This window comes from Colletes latitarsis, chromosome 10, assembly GCF_051014445.1.
Source record: "Colletes latitarsis isolate SP2378_abdomen chromosome 10, iyColLati1, whole genome shotgun sequence".
In the NCBI taxonomy this organism is placed as follows: domain Eukaryota; kingdom Metazoa; phylum Arthropoda; class Insecta; order Hymenoptera; family Colletidae; genus Colletes; species Colletes latitarsis.
In genome coordinates this window covers 26,646,823-26,663,450 of record NC_135143.1, presented here as the reverse complement: position 1 = coordinate 26,663,450, position 16,628 = coordinate 26,646,823, and the positions used below count along the sequence as shown (strand labels likewise).

Genomic DNA, 16,628 nt, shown 5'->3' with positions numbered 1-16,628 from the left:
GGAGTGTTTGTTTTGGCGAGAATGTGATTTGTTATTGTTTTAAATATAGGTTTAGGTAGGTAGGTCACTGAACTTCTGGTGCGCGTGTGTTAGATGTAAGTAGGTAGGGTCAGGGCAGGGCTGTCCACAGTCTTTGACGGGTAGGCGCGTTTTCGCGTGGCAGTCCTGTACCTGTAGTTCGATTTTGAGAGTGGAAAAGTTAGCCGATCCAAACGGTTTGTATCGTTTGTTTTGGTGTTACATTCCATTCTTGATATCGTTGCGACTTTAGCGTCGCTCTTCGCGTTCGCGGTCGTGGTTAGGTCCCCTCGAAACGCTCGTCCCGCTCGAGTTTCTTCACGCCAGTTGCGATAACGATTCGCAGAATTGTTGGAGGACTGTGTATTGTACGGAACCTCGAGCCTAGTATTAAGTTTCAGGTTTCGGCAGGACCGCCGAAGAGAGAAAAGACTCGATGAAGTCGAAGAGGCCCTGACAAACTGTCGCAAGAGTGGGCTGCAACGAATGGTTCTTCATCTTCATCTTCGGATGAGGATGGAGAATCATTATTTGGTTCTACTGTGTCGCTGTATTCGTCTGTAATTGTAGTAGTATTAGTAGTAGTAGTTGTAGTTTTCCAGATGGTACTTGTACCACAACGATCAGCTGTTTTGGATGAATCGCGGTTTGCATTAGTGTTGCGATTAATACAAATATATCATTATTAATGTTAGAGTTGCGGATAGTGTTTTCGCGTTTTCTTCCAGAGTAGTGTAGCGAATAAGAACTGATAACGGTTTGCTATTAGCGTTGCGAGGTACGAATTATTCGCGTTTATTTGCCTAGCTAAAGTTGCAAATTAATTGTATAAATTGTATAGTTCCATTTAGGGTTGCGAACAATCAGTGTGTTTCGCGTTTCTTTTCCAGGGTAGAGTTGCGTATAAACGTTAATCTCGGTTTGCAGTAGAGCAGCGAAATGCGAATACTAGTCGCTTTGCTAGTTGTAAATAGTATGAATTTGATCGCGAATATTTTTAGTGTTGCGATTATGTTTTTCGCGTTTATTTTCAGGGTATGGTCCAGGAATCGCGAAGCAGCTGATTCAGCTGCATCAGCTGTGGTTCTCCATAGCCTGGGTCGACTGTTTCTACTTATTAATCTCGACTTAATTCCATCGACTAAGTTTTAATTGCACCTGTTAATCGGTCGTTGCTCGACTCCGCTCCATATAGCTTCAGATCGTTAGAAAACAGGAATTCCTCTAATTTCATTTCCTACCGTAATGCGCGCTATGGTCGTTTTCTATACCCCGTTGGTAATGTTGCACGTGACACGAAAATGGTAATTTGGCTCTAGAGCTCTATAAAAATGAGCCGAAAAATTGCATTGGATGGCACGTCTATTGATATACTTCGTTTGTGTTATTATTAACGATTTTATTTATTTAGTGTGTATTATTTAATAGTATTATTTAAATTAAATATCGGAATAAATTTTTGAATACAATACATTTTTTTAATAAAAATGGAGGAATATTGCTGTAAGTCGTGAGGAATATTAAAACGTTTATCGGATATACGGTTAGAATTTTCACTTGATCTAACAATAAACGTATGTAAACAATTGCAATTCAGATAAGTAAAAGAAATTCTGTATATCCCGTAAGGGGTGTTCCTTTCTACGTTTCTTGACTTGCTGATTTCGGTGATTCGATTGGGTATGGTTTCCAAATTCACTGTTCTTCATATGAAAGGGACATTCAGAAACCGCTGGTCACTTATTAAGTCGGTATCTCGACTTAATCTTGTACGGATCTGATCAACTTCGCCAATTTTTGCAACGCCTGAAAAGAGAACAAAAATACAACGTACTCAATAGAGGATTAATAGAGGATAAAATATATTCATTCATGATAAATTATCCAAACAATACCTTCTTTACTAATTAACGATTAATATTAGTCAATGTCTTGTAAGAACAATATTAGAATAGAGCAGATTAAGTATAGATGGAACTAAATAGTTCTCCTTTTTATAAATGTGGAAATTATACAATAAACGAAGACGAAATTCAAAGTTAGGCATAAATGCTTCATAATTCACTTGAAATTGGTATGTTTGATAGTTCGTGCAGAGATTTTTGTTTAGGTATTGAGTATGTCGTACCAGATCCATTTCTTCGTAAGAAGCCTGGCCGAAAGACAATCTAATAGCATTGCTAGGTTTGCTGGGATCACACATAAAATGTGCACCAGGTAGCAATAGGATGCCTTCCTCGATTCCTCGTTGCACAATCATCTTCGAAGTGTCCTTGACTCCTCGAACTTTGATCCATAGGAGGAAGCCTCCTTTAGGCAATGTGATATCTACCAGGCCTATAGAGTAAAGAGAATCTATTGTAGTTGCCTTTGTCATAACATTTCTGCGCTTCGATAGTTACTATGTGTTCTATGTCAAGAGTTCGCCGAGTACGGAGAATGATTGCAAATAAATAATTTAAATTAATTGAAAACTTTGCTCTATCGTAATTTCTATAGCAACCACCTTATGTTTTCTGCTATTAAAGATTCAAAATAAAAGAACATGCATAAAACATTATTATAAATATTAAATATTAACAGTTTCTTTAAGATAAAAGCAACTTGATAGATGTAGAATGATTTAAATTTCGTTGACAGTATATTTAAACAAGAGTAAGTTAATAAAATCTTGGTTAATCCATAAATCTGTGTGCATGTTTCTACTTTTACAGTGTATGGAATATATAAAACGATCGAAAACAAATTAATTAAAAAGTTACTTATTTCTAGCTAAATATAGATTTCTAGTCGAACGTGTTAGAAGCGTGATACTTGATGTAAATAATATCGATTCGCAATAAAAACAATAACAGACATGCGCACTAATTTATAGACAGTTATGCTATAACAATATATTGACAAAGATTGTATTTACAAAAAAAAAAAAACGAAAAAATGCAATATAGTAGTATAAGCAGAAAATTCGAGGAATAACCGAAACAGTTGGTGAATTATTTATTAATACGAACCATTCAAGTATTTTTCAGCCAAGGCAAGGATATAGTCTCTACGTTTCTTGTAGAAATACTTTACATTCTCAAAATGACTCATTAGTTTGTCGTATCCCCAGCTTTTCATCAGTTTGTATACTATCACCTAAAAATACAAAATAGTCACATTTGCGGTTTGGGCATCGATAACAGTCGGGTATTAAAATTGTTGACGCGAGTCGACACGCGCCACTTTACGTGCGCGTCAAACGATAATATAATCGTAAATGGCGTGCGAAACGGTCAAGGTTTTTTCCAACCTAGTCTCATCTTATCAGGGAGAATAATATTTACGACAGGCGTTCGAACGTCTCTATTAAGTGAACGCTGATATGACTTTTAATGACATTATCGACATATGTTTATAATTTACTTGCTGCTTGTCACTTTGGCGCATCTTGGCCTTCGACTATTCCACTTAAAAAACGTTCCTATCGTGAAATTATAAGTGTCAATGAAAATAATCTTCCTTATACATTTATTTTGTAGGTGTTATGGTCGTTTGAAAATTGCATTTTTTAATTCGTTCCATAGTCAACTCACATGCATTTATGCACATACTACAGCTGCTACCCATAAATACTATTCACTGAGTAGTTTCTCATCTGACCGCCATCCATGAGAAGAGGACGCTAAAATCATCTCCAAATTTTCAGGTCGGTATGGCAGTCAGATTGAGCCACGAAAGTCCATAAGATGAAAGCACAGACGAGGTATACGAGTACTAGACGATACGAGCTCTAGAGCCCCATTACTATTCTCGTGTCACTCGCAACATTACCAATAGATTTAGAAATGAATTTAAATCCCTTTCCCATAGTTAACTCCCATGTATTTACGCACACGTTACAACTGTCTGTATGACAGTATGCATAGTTTCTCAACTGACGAGGACGCTAAAATCACCTCCGAATTTTTCGCTCTGTATGACAATTGTGAGTGTCACACATGATGAGTGTCACTCATAATCGAGAGTGACTTTCGATTTTCACGGGGGTAATATTCCCCTATTTGAAGAGAAGAAACAGCTGTACCAACCACGGGAAAGCAAAAATTACGCTACCAACCTGTGATAACGTAGGTGCTTGAAGGTGGCTACTCTGCAAGTGATGCTCTATGCTTTCTATCAGTGGTGTTGCAGCTGTGATGAATCCTAATCTGATACCACTGCTGATCACTTTTGAGAAGGAGTCCAATCTGATCACACGACCTTCCGTGTCCATTGATAAGAACGATTTAGGTTCCGTCTGTGCATAAGAATAGTTATGTTTCAGTGACGACAGAATTTCACTTCCTTCAAAATTTAATTTCCATCCCAAACAGTTTCTCGCTTCTAGTAATGTACGAAACAATCGATTTAGAAACGGATCAATGTATCCAATAATTACATGAGTCTCTGTATTTAATATTGATCAACAATTTCATGAATTATGTCCGATATTAATAACGTATAATGGGAAATCGAGTAATTTTATGGATTTGCTCGTTGTCGAAGCAATTAGAGAATTGTTTTCGAACCAGTTTACGAAATTGTCTAAATATGTCGGATAATATCTTTACTTTGCTCTGAATCAGAAATACCATTACATTGTATTATTGTGTTTCTTTCATATAATAAGTTTTGCAAAATGACACGGGGCAATATTGAAACAAGTTGATAGTTATTTCAGTTTTCCATAATAAAATTCGCCAATTTGATATTACATTTTTTCGGATTCCCCCGCAAATCCACAATAAGACCTAGCACCTCGTTTTACCAAATCACAGAACCACCGGATCCCCTAATTGCATTTAGTTGTCTATAGTATTGCAATGTAAAAATAGGAAACACTACTCACTTCCTCGAAGTACATGAAGTGAAAAGGATCGTCGTCCAGGATCAGGAAGTTGTACTCGCAGGCTATCCTGTAGATCTCCCTCCGCCTATCCAACGGAATAACAATGCCGGTGGGATTCGACCCGGTTGCGTTTATGTACATTAATTTCGGCATTTTCTTTCCTGAGAGCTGCCTTTTCCTCAACGTTTCTCTGAGAATTTCCGGAACGATGCCATCCTCGTCTTGGGGAATGGCGATCAGTTCCGCCTCATACGGGGCGACCTGTAACCGAAAAACGATTCCTTTCGAGTCTGTTTCTTTCGAAATATGTACTGTGCAGTGGAAAAAATTTATCACATGAAGAAATTAAATATAATAGCAAAGTACAAACACCTCCATATTTGTATCACGCGAATTTCATTAAAGGCTGACACGCATAATTGTACGATTTCTTATTTGAATAACAGAATAGAAATTATGCAATATCAGGTGTTGTAGCAAGTGACTCGATTTTGACGATACCACCGAAAGCGCAGTTTTGGCGTAATTATTTTTGAAGAAGTGGAGGATTCCGTTCTTTCGTCGAAGCAATAGAATGTTATCTATGTGAAATTCAGCGAGAGGAAATCCTAAAGAATGGCGAAAATAAACAGAGAACAGCCGAGAATTACTGACCACAACTTCCACGCCAGGATAAAGAGGATTCTGCACCAGGAACGGATCACCAGGGCCGATTATAGCCTCGAGAGTTTTGCTTAATCCGTCCTGACCTCCGGAGACGATCACAATGTCGCGACTCTCCCACAAGGGAGGTGCGTGCGCCCTTCTCTGAAACTCCCTCAGGCTCTGAAACCAATTTAATGTCCAACGTCGTTAAACATATTGGAGGCAATTGCATTATTCCTGGGGAAAAAGGAGAACGAAGAAGCGACTGAGGAGCGGTTACGCGGGCATTTGATACGCGCTCGACGATAAACAGGAATCGTTGCTCGAGATTCGATCGTAACACAAGATTTTATCGTGTTTCGTGACGTAAACGTGTTATCGACGGCAATGAATCAAAGTACTTGGAACAGTGAAATTTCCATAATATTGTTCGCACACTACTGTCGCTTATGGGATAAATGTGTAATCAATAATTATTCATATTAAAATGAAATTTAGATTAAGGGTTAGGTTACAAAACAACTTCATTCACTCGCTCTTTCACTCTGTTTGGTATAGATCTTCCGTACATTTTGTTTTTCGTAAAAGAATAATAAAAATTCTATAGAATCCAATTTTTAAGTACCTGAAGAAGCGGTGGATATCCTTGTGTAGGAATATATTGCAAAGCAGCGCCCAATTCCTTTTTATCGAGCTTGAAAGACGATCCATCGTTAAGTTTGATAGAAATTTCTGTGAAAGGAAACGTTTCTTCGTTCGGCATTCCCTCTCCCAGTGAAATCATGGTTTTTGTCGCGGAGTACGCTATTTTCGCTATAATAAACAAGAAAATAAAGCTTCGTTAAAATCATAAGTATTAAAAGGATTTTACAAATTTCTAAACACAATTTCCTGACTTTAAATAATTAAAAAATGAAATAAAAATATGTTACGGTTGTTAGACTATTGAGAAAAGCTAGACTGGAAAGTGGTTAAAGTGTTTTTCTGAACTCTGTTGCTCCTAATCGTGACAAACAAATGAGATCGTGAAAGTAATTTTCTTACTGAATTCTCTGGTGATTGTCGATCGCCTCCGTTTACAGACTTCCGTTTTGAACGAAGAATAATCCATTTGAAATTGCTCCCTATTTTTCTGCATCCTTAGGCCTAGATTCACTTTCGACGGTATCTCGATACTTATTATTCGATTGTTGACAGAGGATATTAATTGGGGTACTATTTAACGAATGTATTATTAAATTAACATATGAAATTTTCCGTTTCCTATTTTCTATATGCTGACAGAAATCGGGACGACCGATTTTATATGTATATTGGTTTAGTGCTAACCTCGGTACTATGAATTTTAGAAGGTCTTTTTATTTTTACCCGGCCTTTATATTTCGCGATATTTCTGATTGCATTTGATAACGTTAAAATACTCGGGGAAAAAGATACGATTATTCGAAGAATGGTATTTTAAAAACCAATTATTCGTCTATAATTATTCGTCCTTACTATTGCGATTGACTTTTTAAGGTTGTAATTATAATAAGTGTGTTTCGACTATTTACGTTTGCAATTGCTTATTATCACGGGTAATGACCTTCAAAATTGTAATTGTAGTTATTATATTTTAAATATTTGCAAACGTTTGATAAAAAAAAAACTTTCTCAATATGAACAAATTTTGGAATACTATATGCAATCAAAAATTATTAAAATATAGTATAATTATGTAGAAGTCTAATTCATGTGTACATTTTATTTATCAAATACACATTTTATAAAATAATAAAATTCTTATTTATGGAAAAAGACTTGTTGGTAAAATTCCACTGCCTATATAATACGAGAACAGTGAATAATTGATATTTTTAGAAACTTATACAATACTTTATATTTAAAATCTTAATAGAGGAAAAACCATGAAAAATATTTCGATCGAATAATTAGTTTCGTCGTGGTGTTAAAAGAAAAATTGAATTTTGTCACGGTTTTTTGAGATTTTTCCTTCAAAGTTCCACCATTTTATAATAAATAATTATTTTATCCTTTCGTACAACTGAATCATTCAATAGAAATTTGTTAATCCATAGTACAAAAAAAAGACAACACGGTACAGCACTAAATAAATTGAAATGGCTACAATTAAAGGAAAATTGTTATACTGCGCGGAACTTTGTTTTCAGCCGGTACGATATTAATGGTTTGGAATAATGGAGGATAATAAGTGGAAGCACATTGGTACAATTAACAAAATTTTATTACAAAACGATAATTTTACAAGTTCAGTATTCACACAACGCTTCGCTCATCTGTGGTAGAATCACGCGTCAATGGTTACAAACATCCATGTTAATTATTGGATATTACATTTGTATTTTAATATATAAGAGGGCCGACATCTAGCGATGATGCGTCGGGTCGTATCCCCGTTCTTTTGTTTTAACAACTCTACTGCGTAGTCTTCTAGAAGGAATCGAGCACGTGTTGCGATAAAATAAAGAAAGTATATTTAAGAATAAGATAATTAATAAATATAATATAAAAGGAACAAACTAAATAGTTTATTTACATTAATTAAGTACATACGAAATTTGCATTAGATGTTTGGCAAGTTATGAAATTGATGTTGATGACATAATGAATAGTAATGAGCTCGTAAATGAATGATGGGATGAATCCAGCAGGATTGTCGTGAAATATCGCCAATTTGGTTTCGTCGCATTAAATGATAAAAAAAGGATTATTATAATAGGCAATTATAAATAGTAAACGTCAGTACAAACTTTGGTTTTGCTGTGTTCTCTAAAAGACGAGATGAAAAATATTTTTATGGGGTTCAGTACTATAATTTATGAAAGTACTTTTTTAATTTCTATTCTAGTATGCATCGATAAGTTACCTCTATTCGATAACGCGATTCAATTCTTACCAACAGATAGTATTTCATTCGAACATCCTATTTTATCGATACGGTCGTTTTTTAGTCACTGTTGGTAGTATAAAAAATGCTATTTATGGTACTTAAACAATTGTAATACTACTATTAACGCTACGTATTTCTATTTGTTATTTAGTAATTATCGTCCAGCTCGGCTTTGATCAGCATTGCCAACCTCTGTAAAGCCTGGAAAAAAAATTTAATAAAAGATCAATACGAGCATGTCCACAGTTGGTAACGTTTACATTATAAATAAGATATTCTTTTTGTAGCTTGCTCAATTAGTCATCGATGATAGAATATATTTGCTTTAGAGAAATAAAAGAATATTTTCATTGCTAGTTTCTTAAGATATTAACATAATTAAAGAAACAGAAAGCACCTTATCTGTCTTTAAGAACAAAACAGTCACGAAAGATTTAATAATTCACTTCACATTGAAATGTATGAAATTATCCGGGTAATATAATAGAGTAATTACATTTTCTATATTGTAGATTAAATATTCAGTCGTGTAATGGTGTTAATTCTTATAACATAGGTAACTTTAATTGTGGTAGCGAATACCTATAACGTACCATATCCATTTCTTCGTAAGTTGCTTTGGCAAAACTCGCCCTAATAGCATTGCAAGGTTTGCTAGGATCCTTCATGAAGGCTGCACCAGGTGCCATTATGACGCCTTCCTTGACTCCTCCTTGCATGATCATCTTCCAAGTGTCCTTGATCGCTTGAACTTTGATCCATAGGAAGAAGCCTCCCCTAGGCAACGTGAATTCTGCCAGGCCTATAGAACAGACAATCTATTCTAACTGCATTTTCTACAACATCAACGATAATGTAATTAACTCTGAACAATCTCTGCACATTAATTCTTCTCAAGAGTTCGTCGTGTATAGAAACGAATTTCAAGTAAACTAATTAAATTAATTCAAAATTTTCCTCTATTGTCATTTTTATAGCAATCATCTTCCGTACCCTGTTGTCAAGGATAACAAATAAAAGAAAATGTGTGAGATCTCTATCGTGAATATTAATGAATCTTAAAAGATATCTCATAACATTATATAACCACCCAAAGTATCACGTGAGGATTATAAACTTTCCCAATAAAGAACGTCACAAATTTTTACACAGGCTTGCTACAACAATTTCTTGACCAAAAATTTTCTTTGTTCAAGTTCAGTACTCGATACGCAGAGAATTCAAGTAACAATCGAACAGTTTGTAATTTATTTATTAATACGTACCACACAAGTGTTTCTCGGCCAAAGCAGCGATAACGTCCCTGCGTTTCTTGTAAAAACACCTTAGCCTCTTGAAATGGTTCATTAGTCCGTCGTACCCCCAGATTTTCATCAGTTTGTATATTATCACCTAAAAATACAGAATAGGTACGCATAAATCGTTTGTGGTTTCGGCATCGATAACAGTCGATCGGGTATTAATATTATTGATAAGAGTCGACACGCGCCACCTTACGCGCGCGTCGAACTATAATCGCTGGAAGCGTGCGGGACGGTCAGATACTTTTCCAACCATATTTCATCATATCAGGGAGAATAATATTTACGACACGCGCTCGAACGCCTTGTTTCGCGATACTAGAAGATATATTTATTAACCGTGCGGTGATACGACTATGTATCAACATATGTTTATGATTTATTACTTGCTGCCGCCTTGGCGTATCTTGGTCTTCGAGTATTCGACTTACAAACATATTCTAAGGAATATACAATCAGCCATTACTGTTACAAATTTCTAACTTTTGTAATTCTTTTTTTAAGTAGCTTCCATCTAGATCCTCTTTCATTCTTTAATGGCTATATTTTATGCCGAATTATTCATTCAAAATGAAGGCGGTAAAAATTGCAGGTAGTCTGAATTCTCTTAGAATAGTGTTTGTTAGTTATCTTAACATCAAAAAATAGGCAATACGTTTACAAAGGATAAAAAGCGACATGAGAGATAGTCAGTAACCCAATTATCGTTATATACTGATCAATCAGTGGATCAAACACATATTAAAGAATAAGTATTATTTCATTCGTCAATCGTTCAATGAAAATGAGTCACTGTGTAATGTAATTTATCAATAATTTTCATAAAATTAACTGAATGCCAGTGAAACAGTTTTATCAATAATAAAACATTATCAATGAAGGAATTACGTAAACGTATCGGATAAGTAAACACATTTTTGTGGCCGCGATACTTAACATACTGGTTGAACAAATCATCGATTAATTATTTTGACCAGGATGCAATATTTATTGCAATGTATCGATCTTGGATAACAGAGATCGAGAGTGAGTTTCGAATTTCTGGGGGGTAATGTTCCCCTTTTTGAAGGGATGAAACGACTGTACCAACAATGGGAAAGCGAAAACTACGCTACCAACCTGTGATAACGTAGGTGCGTGAAGATGACTGCTCTGCAAGTGAAGCTCTATGCTTGCTATCAGTGGCGTTGCAGCTGTGATGAATCCTAATCTGATACCACTGCTGATCACTTTTGAGAAGGAGTCCAATCTGATCACACGACCTTCCGTGTCCATTGATAAGAACGATTTAGGTTCCGTCTGTGCATAAGAATAGTTATGTTTCAGTGACGACAGAATTTTACTTCCTTCAAAATTTAATTTCCATCCCAAACAGTTTCCCGCTTCTAATAACGTACGAAACAATCGATTTAGAAACGGATCAATGTACCCAATAATTACATGAGTCTCTGTATTTAATATTGACCAACAATTCCATGAATTATGTCTGATATTAATAACGTATAATGGGAAATCGAGTAATTTTATGGATTTGCTCGTTGTCGAAGCAATTAGAGAATTGTTTACGAACCAGTTTATGAAATTGTCTAGATATGTCGGATAATATCTTTACTTTGCTCTGAATCAGAAATACCATTACATTGTGTCATAGTGTTTCATTCATATAATAATTTTTGCAAAATGACACGGGGCAATATTGGAACAAGTTGAAAGTTATTTCAGTTTTCCATAATAAAATTCGCCAATTTGATATTACATTTTTTCGGATTCCCCCGCAAATCCACGATAAGATCTAGAACCTCGTTTTACCAAATCACAGAACCATCCAGACGACTGATCCCTTAATTGCAATGTAAAAACAGGAAACACTACTCACTTCCTCGAAGTGCATGAAGTGATAAGGATCGTCGTCCAGGATCAGGAAGTTGTACTCGCAGGCTATCCTGTAGATCTCCCTCCGCCTATCCAACGGAATAACAACGCCGGTGGGATTCGACCCGGTTGCGTTTATGTACATTAATTTCGGCATTTTCTTTCCTGAGAGCTGCCTTTCCCTCAATGTTTCTCTGAGAATTTCCGGAACGATGCCATCCTCGTCTTGGGGAATGGCGATCAGCTCCGTCTCATACGGGGCGACCTGTAACCGAAAATCGATTCCTTTCGAGTCTGTTTCTTTCGAAATATGTACTGTGCAGTGGAAAAAATTTTACACTTGAAGAAATTAAATATAATAGCAAAGTACAAACACCTCCATATTTGTATCACGCGAATGTCATCAAAGGCTGGCACGCATAATTGTACGATTTCTTATTTGAATAACAGAATAGAAATTATGCAATATCAGGTGTTGTAGCAAGTGACTCGATTTTGTCGATACCACCGAAAGCGCAGTTTTGGCGTAATTATTTTTGAAGAAGTGGAGGATTCCGTTCTTTCGTCGAAGCAATAGAATGTTATCTGTGTGAAATTCAGCGAGAGGAAATCCTAAAGAATGGCGAAGATAAACAGAGAACAGCCGAGAATTACTGACCACAACTTCCACGCCAGGATAAAGAGGATCCTGCACCAGGAGCGGATCACCAGGGCCGATTATAGCCTCGAGAGTTTTGCTTAATCCGTCCTGAGCTCCGGAGACGATCACAATGTCGCGACTCTCCCACAAGGGAGGTGCGTGCGCCCTTCTCTGAAACTCCCTCAGGCTCTGAAACCAATTTAATGTCCAACGTCGTTAAACATATTGGAGGCAATTGCATTATTCCTGGGGAAAAAGGAGAACGAAGAAGCGACTGAGGAGCGGTTACGCGGGCATTTGATACGCGCTCGACGATAAACAGGAATCGTTGCTCGAGATTCGATCGTAACACAAGATTTTATCGTGTTTCGTAACGTAAACGTGTTATCGACGGCAATGAATCAAAGTACTTGGAATAGTGAAATTTCCATAATATTATTCGCACACTACTGTCGCTTATGGGATAAATGTGTAATCAATAATTATTCATATTAAAATGAAATTTAGATTAAGGGTTAGGTTACAAAACAACTTCATTCACTCGCTCTTTCACTCTGTTTGGTATAGATCTTCCGTACATTTTGTTTTTCGTAAAAGAATAATAAAAATTCTATTGAATCCAATTTGTAAGTACCTGAAGAAGCGGTGGATATCCTTGTGTAGGAATATATTGCAAAGCAGCGCCTAATTCCCTTTCGTCGAGCTTGAAAGACGATCCATCGTTAAGTTTGATAGAAATTTCTGTGAAAGGAAACGTTTCTTCGTTCGGCATTCCTTCTGCCAGTGAAATCAGGGTTTTTGGCGCGGAGTACGCTATTTTCGCTATAATAAACAAGAAAATAAAGCTTCGTTAATATCATAAATAATAAAAGAAGTTTAATAATTTCTAAACACAACTTCCTCACTTTAAATATTTAAAAAGTGAAATAAGAATATGTCACGGTTGTTAGACTATTGAGAAAAGCTAGACTGGAAAGTGGTTAAAGTGTTTTTTTGAACTCTGTTGCTCCTAATCGTGACAAACGAATAAGATCGTTAAAGTAATCTTCTTACTTAATTCCCTGGTGGCTGCCGACCGCCTCCGTTTACAGACTTCCGTTTTGAACGAAGAGTAATCCATTTGAAATTGCTCCCTATTTTTGTGCATCTTCGCAATAAGGTTCACCTCCAATGGCTTCTCGACACTTATATTCGATCGTCGAGACATAGGGGGTTACGATATTAATCAAAGTTCTATTTAAAGAATATGTTTAACGAACGTATTGTGACACCGACGTATGGAATCTTGTTTCGTTTTCTATTTTCTTCTGCAACTCGATATACTCACGAAAATCGGTGCACTCGATTATACATTCTTTTCGATCAAATGCTAACGCTAGTACTATCAATAATGACAGCAGCCCGCGTTTACCCAGCTTTTATATTTCGCGATAGCTTTGGTTGCGTCAGACTGCGTTGACGTATTCGAAAAGGAACATGCGAGTTTCGCGCACTTAATCATTAACAGTCAACTATTTACACTTGCTGTCGTATCTGACGCAATTTTTACAATTATAAATATAGTAACTATGTTTTAGACACGTTCTGTAACTATGATCGTAGTGATTATGGTTTAAATATCTACGAATTCTCTGGGCAACGAGGGATATCCTTGAAACAAATGCAAGTTTGAGTTCTAACGTAAATGTTTCGTTTGTGTCGTAATACGACTCGAAGGGATGAAGTCACCCCTCGTCAAAAATATAGATTTTTTTGTTGTATGAAATTAAATCTCTAGTGTAGTGGAGAAATATCAAAAAAAGAAGTGTTCGCAAAAGTTGCATCATTTTTTCGTATCTTTAAAGCCGTGCAAAAATAATGATTGTATACAACCAAGATCTTTAATAGCATGACATTATCAATAATTATTTTTTGCAGTTTAATAGATTTTTTGTAGTCAGCTTCATCGAGAAACTTTATTCGAGAGCTGCCGCTATTTTTGGAAATATTCAGTGAAAAAGAAACATCTGCATTTTTTTGCAAGAGGTGATTTCCTCAACCGTACTATGACATCAACGAAAAATGTTTCTTTTTTTTTACAGTGGAACTAGTCTAGTTGAACAGAATGTTAGGGGTACAGAGAGTTCTCTGTTTTTTACGTTTTTAATATTATGACCATTGTTTATATATTGACAGTCAACTATAAAGTTTAAAGTTTAATTTTTATACATGGATAGTGTATTTTTAATTTTTATTGCGCAATTTGAATAGCTTAAATTAAAAATAAGTTCAGAAATATAAATTCTGGAAATTATACTTACAGTGAGAACATAGAATAATCTTATTACTTCTTTCAAAATATAACGTTTAGAAATTCTCTGAATTTTTGAGTTCGTGAACGTCCATTTTCATTTAACTGTACATTATTTCAATATTAAATTTACAATCTATGTCGTTTTGTTTCAACGATCTTTTTGTTTGAAACAATTGTTTTTTATTTTCAGTGAAATATATACGTTAAATTTATTCGTATTAGCAATATTGTAACATATTATTTCATACCAAACGAGGTAATACAATCGCGAATAGTGATAGCATTCGCGATATAAGTGAAAAGTCCAGACATAAAACCAACATACTAATTCTAACGAGTTTTCGAAATCTCGTAGTCCGCTTTGTTTTCATTTCATAAATAAATGTTTAAAAATTATTATGTATTTCATTACATTGTCGAATACATTGATACTTGATGATGATTGCCACACTTAAAGTAATTGGACGTTGTCAACCTCAAAATCATTTTTTGTAACACCGATGTTTCTTTTATTTTTTTATTTTGTGAAGTCAAGTTTCTTCGTTTATATAACACACGCGTCAATTAGCATTTCTACCCTTAACATCATGCATCTTGCACTATTGTAGTACTTTCGGCTAATTACGTGGAAACGAATGATTAACGGCACTTTTAAAAATACGTATCGAAACAAAAATCAACAGTCTCGTTCGTTGTCTAGAAGTTTACTCTTGTGGATAATTATTGAGTCGCAAATAGAGAAACTACTGCGACGAAAGTTTCGAATTTTTCTGTGCAGAAATAGTCATTCGGGGAAAGTTTATGTTTCCGGTGATCGATAGGAATTCCACGAAAATCTGACGAAAATCTGACGAAAATGTTAGCGGTATTTGTAAGCCATGATGTAAGGCAGATCTACGTTACGTCGTATTGAATGAATGATGAAAATTGACAACGACACTGACCTGATTCCTCTGGCAATGTCACTGTAAAGTTTTTCAAAACTGCGGCGGATAATCTAGATGAATCGGAGTACTACCGTTTGCGTAACATTGTTTCTCGATAATAGCAGTTGTAATCGAACTCGAGGCATGAAGATATACATATTTACATTAACAACTTACAAGCTTTTTCTGCGGACAATCTTCATCGCGACATTTAGCTTTCTAATTATGGACACATTTTTTGACAGTTATCGATGAAATGCAAATGCTGATTTTACGTCTGAACGTTATTATGTTTGAAATTATGATTGGTCTCGATAATGCCAGCAAATTTTAAGTATATCGATTCACTAATAATAATATTAAAGAAAGTATAGAATAATTGAAGGCTGGATTATGCTTAAAATTCGATGCACAGAACTTAAATAATTAATTGTTAAATTCTCTCCACACTATACAAAAAGAAGGAAAATTGATAATTTTGCAGAGTTATATAAACTTGAAACCTTATCACAGTACAAGATGTGATATACATAGACAACTTAGTTGATAAATAAAGTCCTTATTTACTAGTCAGATAACAACGTGAAAGGTTTAGGTTAGGAAAAAGATTAGTGTAAAGAACTAATAAAAATAATTAAGATATCGTTAGGTTTATAATAGAAAAATAAATAAAATTTCATTAGCTAAAAAACCGAATATCTCAAGAACAACTGATACGTGGATTTGTATGCATGGAATCTTTCTCGTTTCTTTCCACGAATTCCCTTTACCGATTAACTTTCCACCTACAATTCCGAATCTCTCTGCGTATAATAAAGAAATTCTGCAAACCATAATTTTTCCGTCCCTCCAATCTAACCAGAAGCGATTATCCATTTAAGTCTAGTAACAGGGCAGACGTTACTAGGCAGAGATTGTCAAAAAAGATGTCCACTTTCATCCGGTGATAACCATGATAAACTATATAGTGTTCCCGCGAGATTAATTGCTGGTTACGAAATCGCGAAGACGTTTCTTATAGAACGGTTTATCTCTGTCACAAGACTAAGAACGATATCCTCCCTCGATTGTTCCTCCGAGCGTATCGAATCCCTTGTTGTGGACGAGCACGAAGCAAAACGCGTCGAAACGCTATTTTGCATTCGATTTCTG

General features: G+C 35.5%; 2 protein-coding genes across 3 annotated transcripts; both read right to left on the bottom strand.

The window, feature by feature from the left end:
- Positions 1 to 1,396: 1,396 nt before the first annotated feature.
- On the bottom strand, positions 1,397 to 6,861 carry LOC143346189 (kynurenine/alpha-aminoadipate aminotransferase, mitochondrial-like). Its single transcript, XM_076774064.1, has 8 exons — positions 6,578 to 6,861; positions 6,159 to 6,346; positions 5,543 to 5,713; positions 4,889 to 5,149; positions 4,118 to 4,297; positions 3,030 to 3,156; positions 2,147 to 2,355; positions 1,397 to 1,824 (listed from the first exon to the last, which is right to left on the bottom strand). The coding sequence occupies exons 1-8, from the start codon at positions 6,669 to 6,671 to the stop codon at positions 1,780 to 1,782; spliced, it is 1,275 nt and encodes a 424-aa protein (XP_076630179.1). The 5' UTR covers positions 6,672 to 6,861; the 3' UTR covers positions 1,397 to 1,779.
- An 899-nt stretch (positions 6,862 to 7,760) lies between these two features.
- LOC143346637 (kynurenine/alpha-aminoadipate aminotransferase, mitochondrial-like) lies at positions 7,761 to 13,657 on the bottom strand. 2 transcript variants are annotated; one of them, XM_076774930.1, is made up of 8 exons: positions 13,311 to 13,657; positions 12,892 to 13,079; positions 12,276 to 12,446; positions 11,622 to 11,882; positions 10,865 to 11,044; positions 9,710 to 9,836; positions 9,038 to 9,246; positions 7,761 to 8,645 (listed from the first exon to the last, which is right to left on the bottom strand). In XM_076774930.1, the coding sequence occupies exons 1-8, from the start codon at positions 13,462 to 13,464 to the stop codon at positions 8,592 to 8,594; spliced, it is 1,344 nt and encodes a 447-aa protein (XP_076631045.1). In that variant the 5' UTR covers positions 13,465 to 13,657; the 3' UTR covers positions 7,761 to 8,591. The 2 variants fall into 2 exon arrangements, with proteins under 2 accessions (XP_076631045.1, XP_076631046.1); XM_076774931.1 differs by having other exon boundaries at positions 8,629 to 8,767; positions 9,027 to 9,246.
- Between the last annotated feature and the right edge of the window lie 2,971 nt (positions 13,658 to 16,628).

Bases quoted from the DNA above. Each gene is read 5' to 3' on its own strand.
- LOC143346189 (XM_076774064.1), bottom strand. From the start codon at position 6,671: ATGCAGAAAAATAGGGAGCAATTTCAAATGGATTATTCTTCGTTCAAA. The intron at 5,150-5,542 runs GTCAGTAATTCT...TTTCGGTTACAG, and splicing joins ATCCTGGCGTGGAAGTTGTG to GTCGCCCCGTATGAGGCGGA. The intron at 3,157-4,117 runs GTTGGTAGCGTA...TTGTATTTTTAG, and splicing joins AAGCACCTACGTTATCACAG to GTGATAGTATACAAACTGAT.
- LOC143346637 (XM_076774930.1), bottom strand. From the start codon at position 13,464: ATGTCTCGACGATCGAATATAAGTGTCGAGAAGCCATTGGAGGTGAAC. The intron at 9,837-10,864 runs GTTGGTAGCGTA...CTGTATTTTTAG, and splicing joins ACGCACCTACGTTATCACAG to GTGATAATATACAAACTGAT. The intron at 8,646-9,037 runs GTACGTTATAGG...TTTTTTTTCCAG, and splicing joins CTTACGAAGAAATGGATATG to GCTTTACAGAGGTTGGCAAT.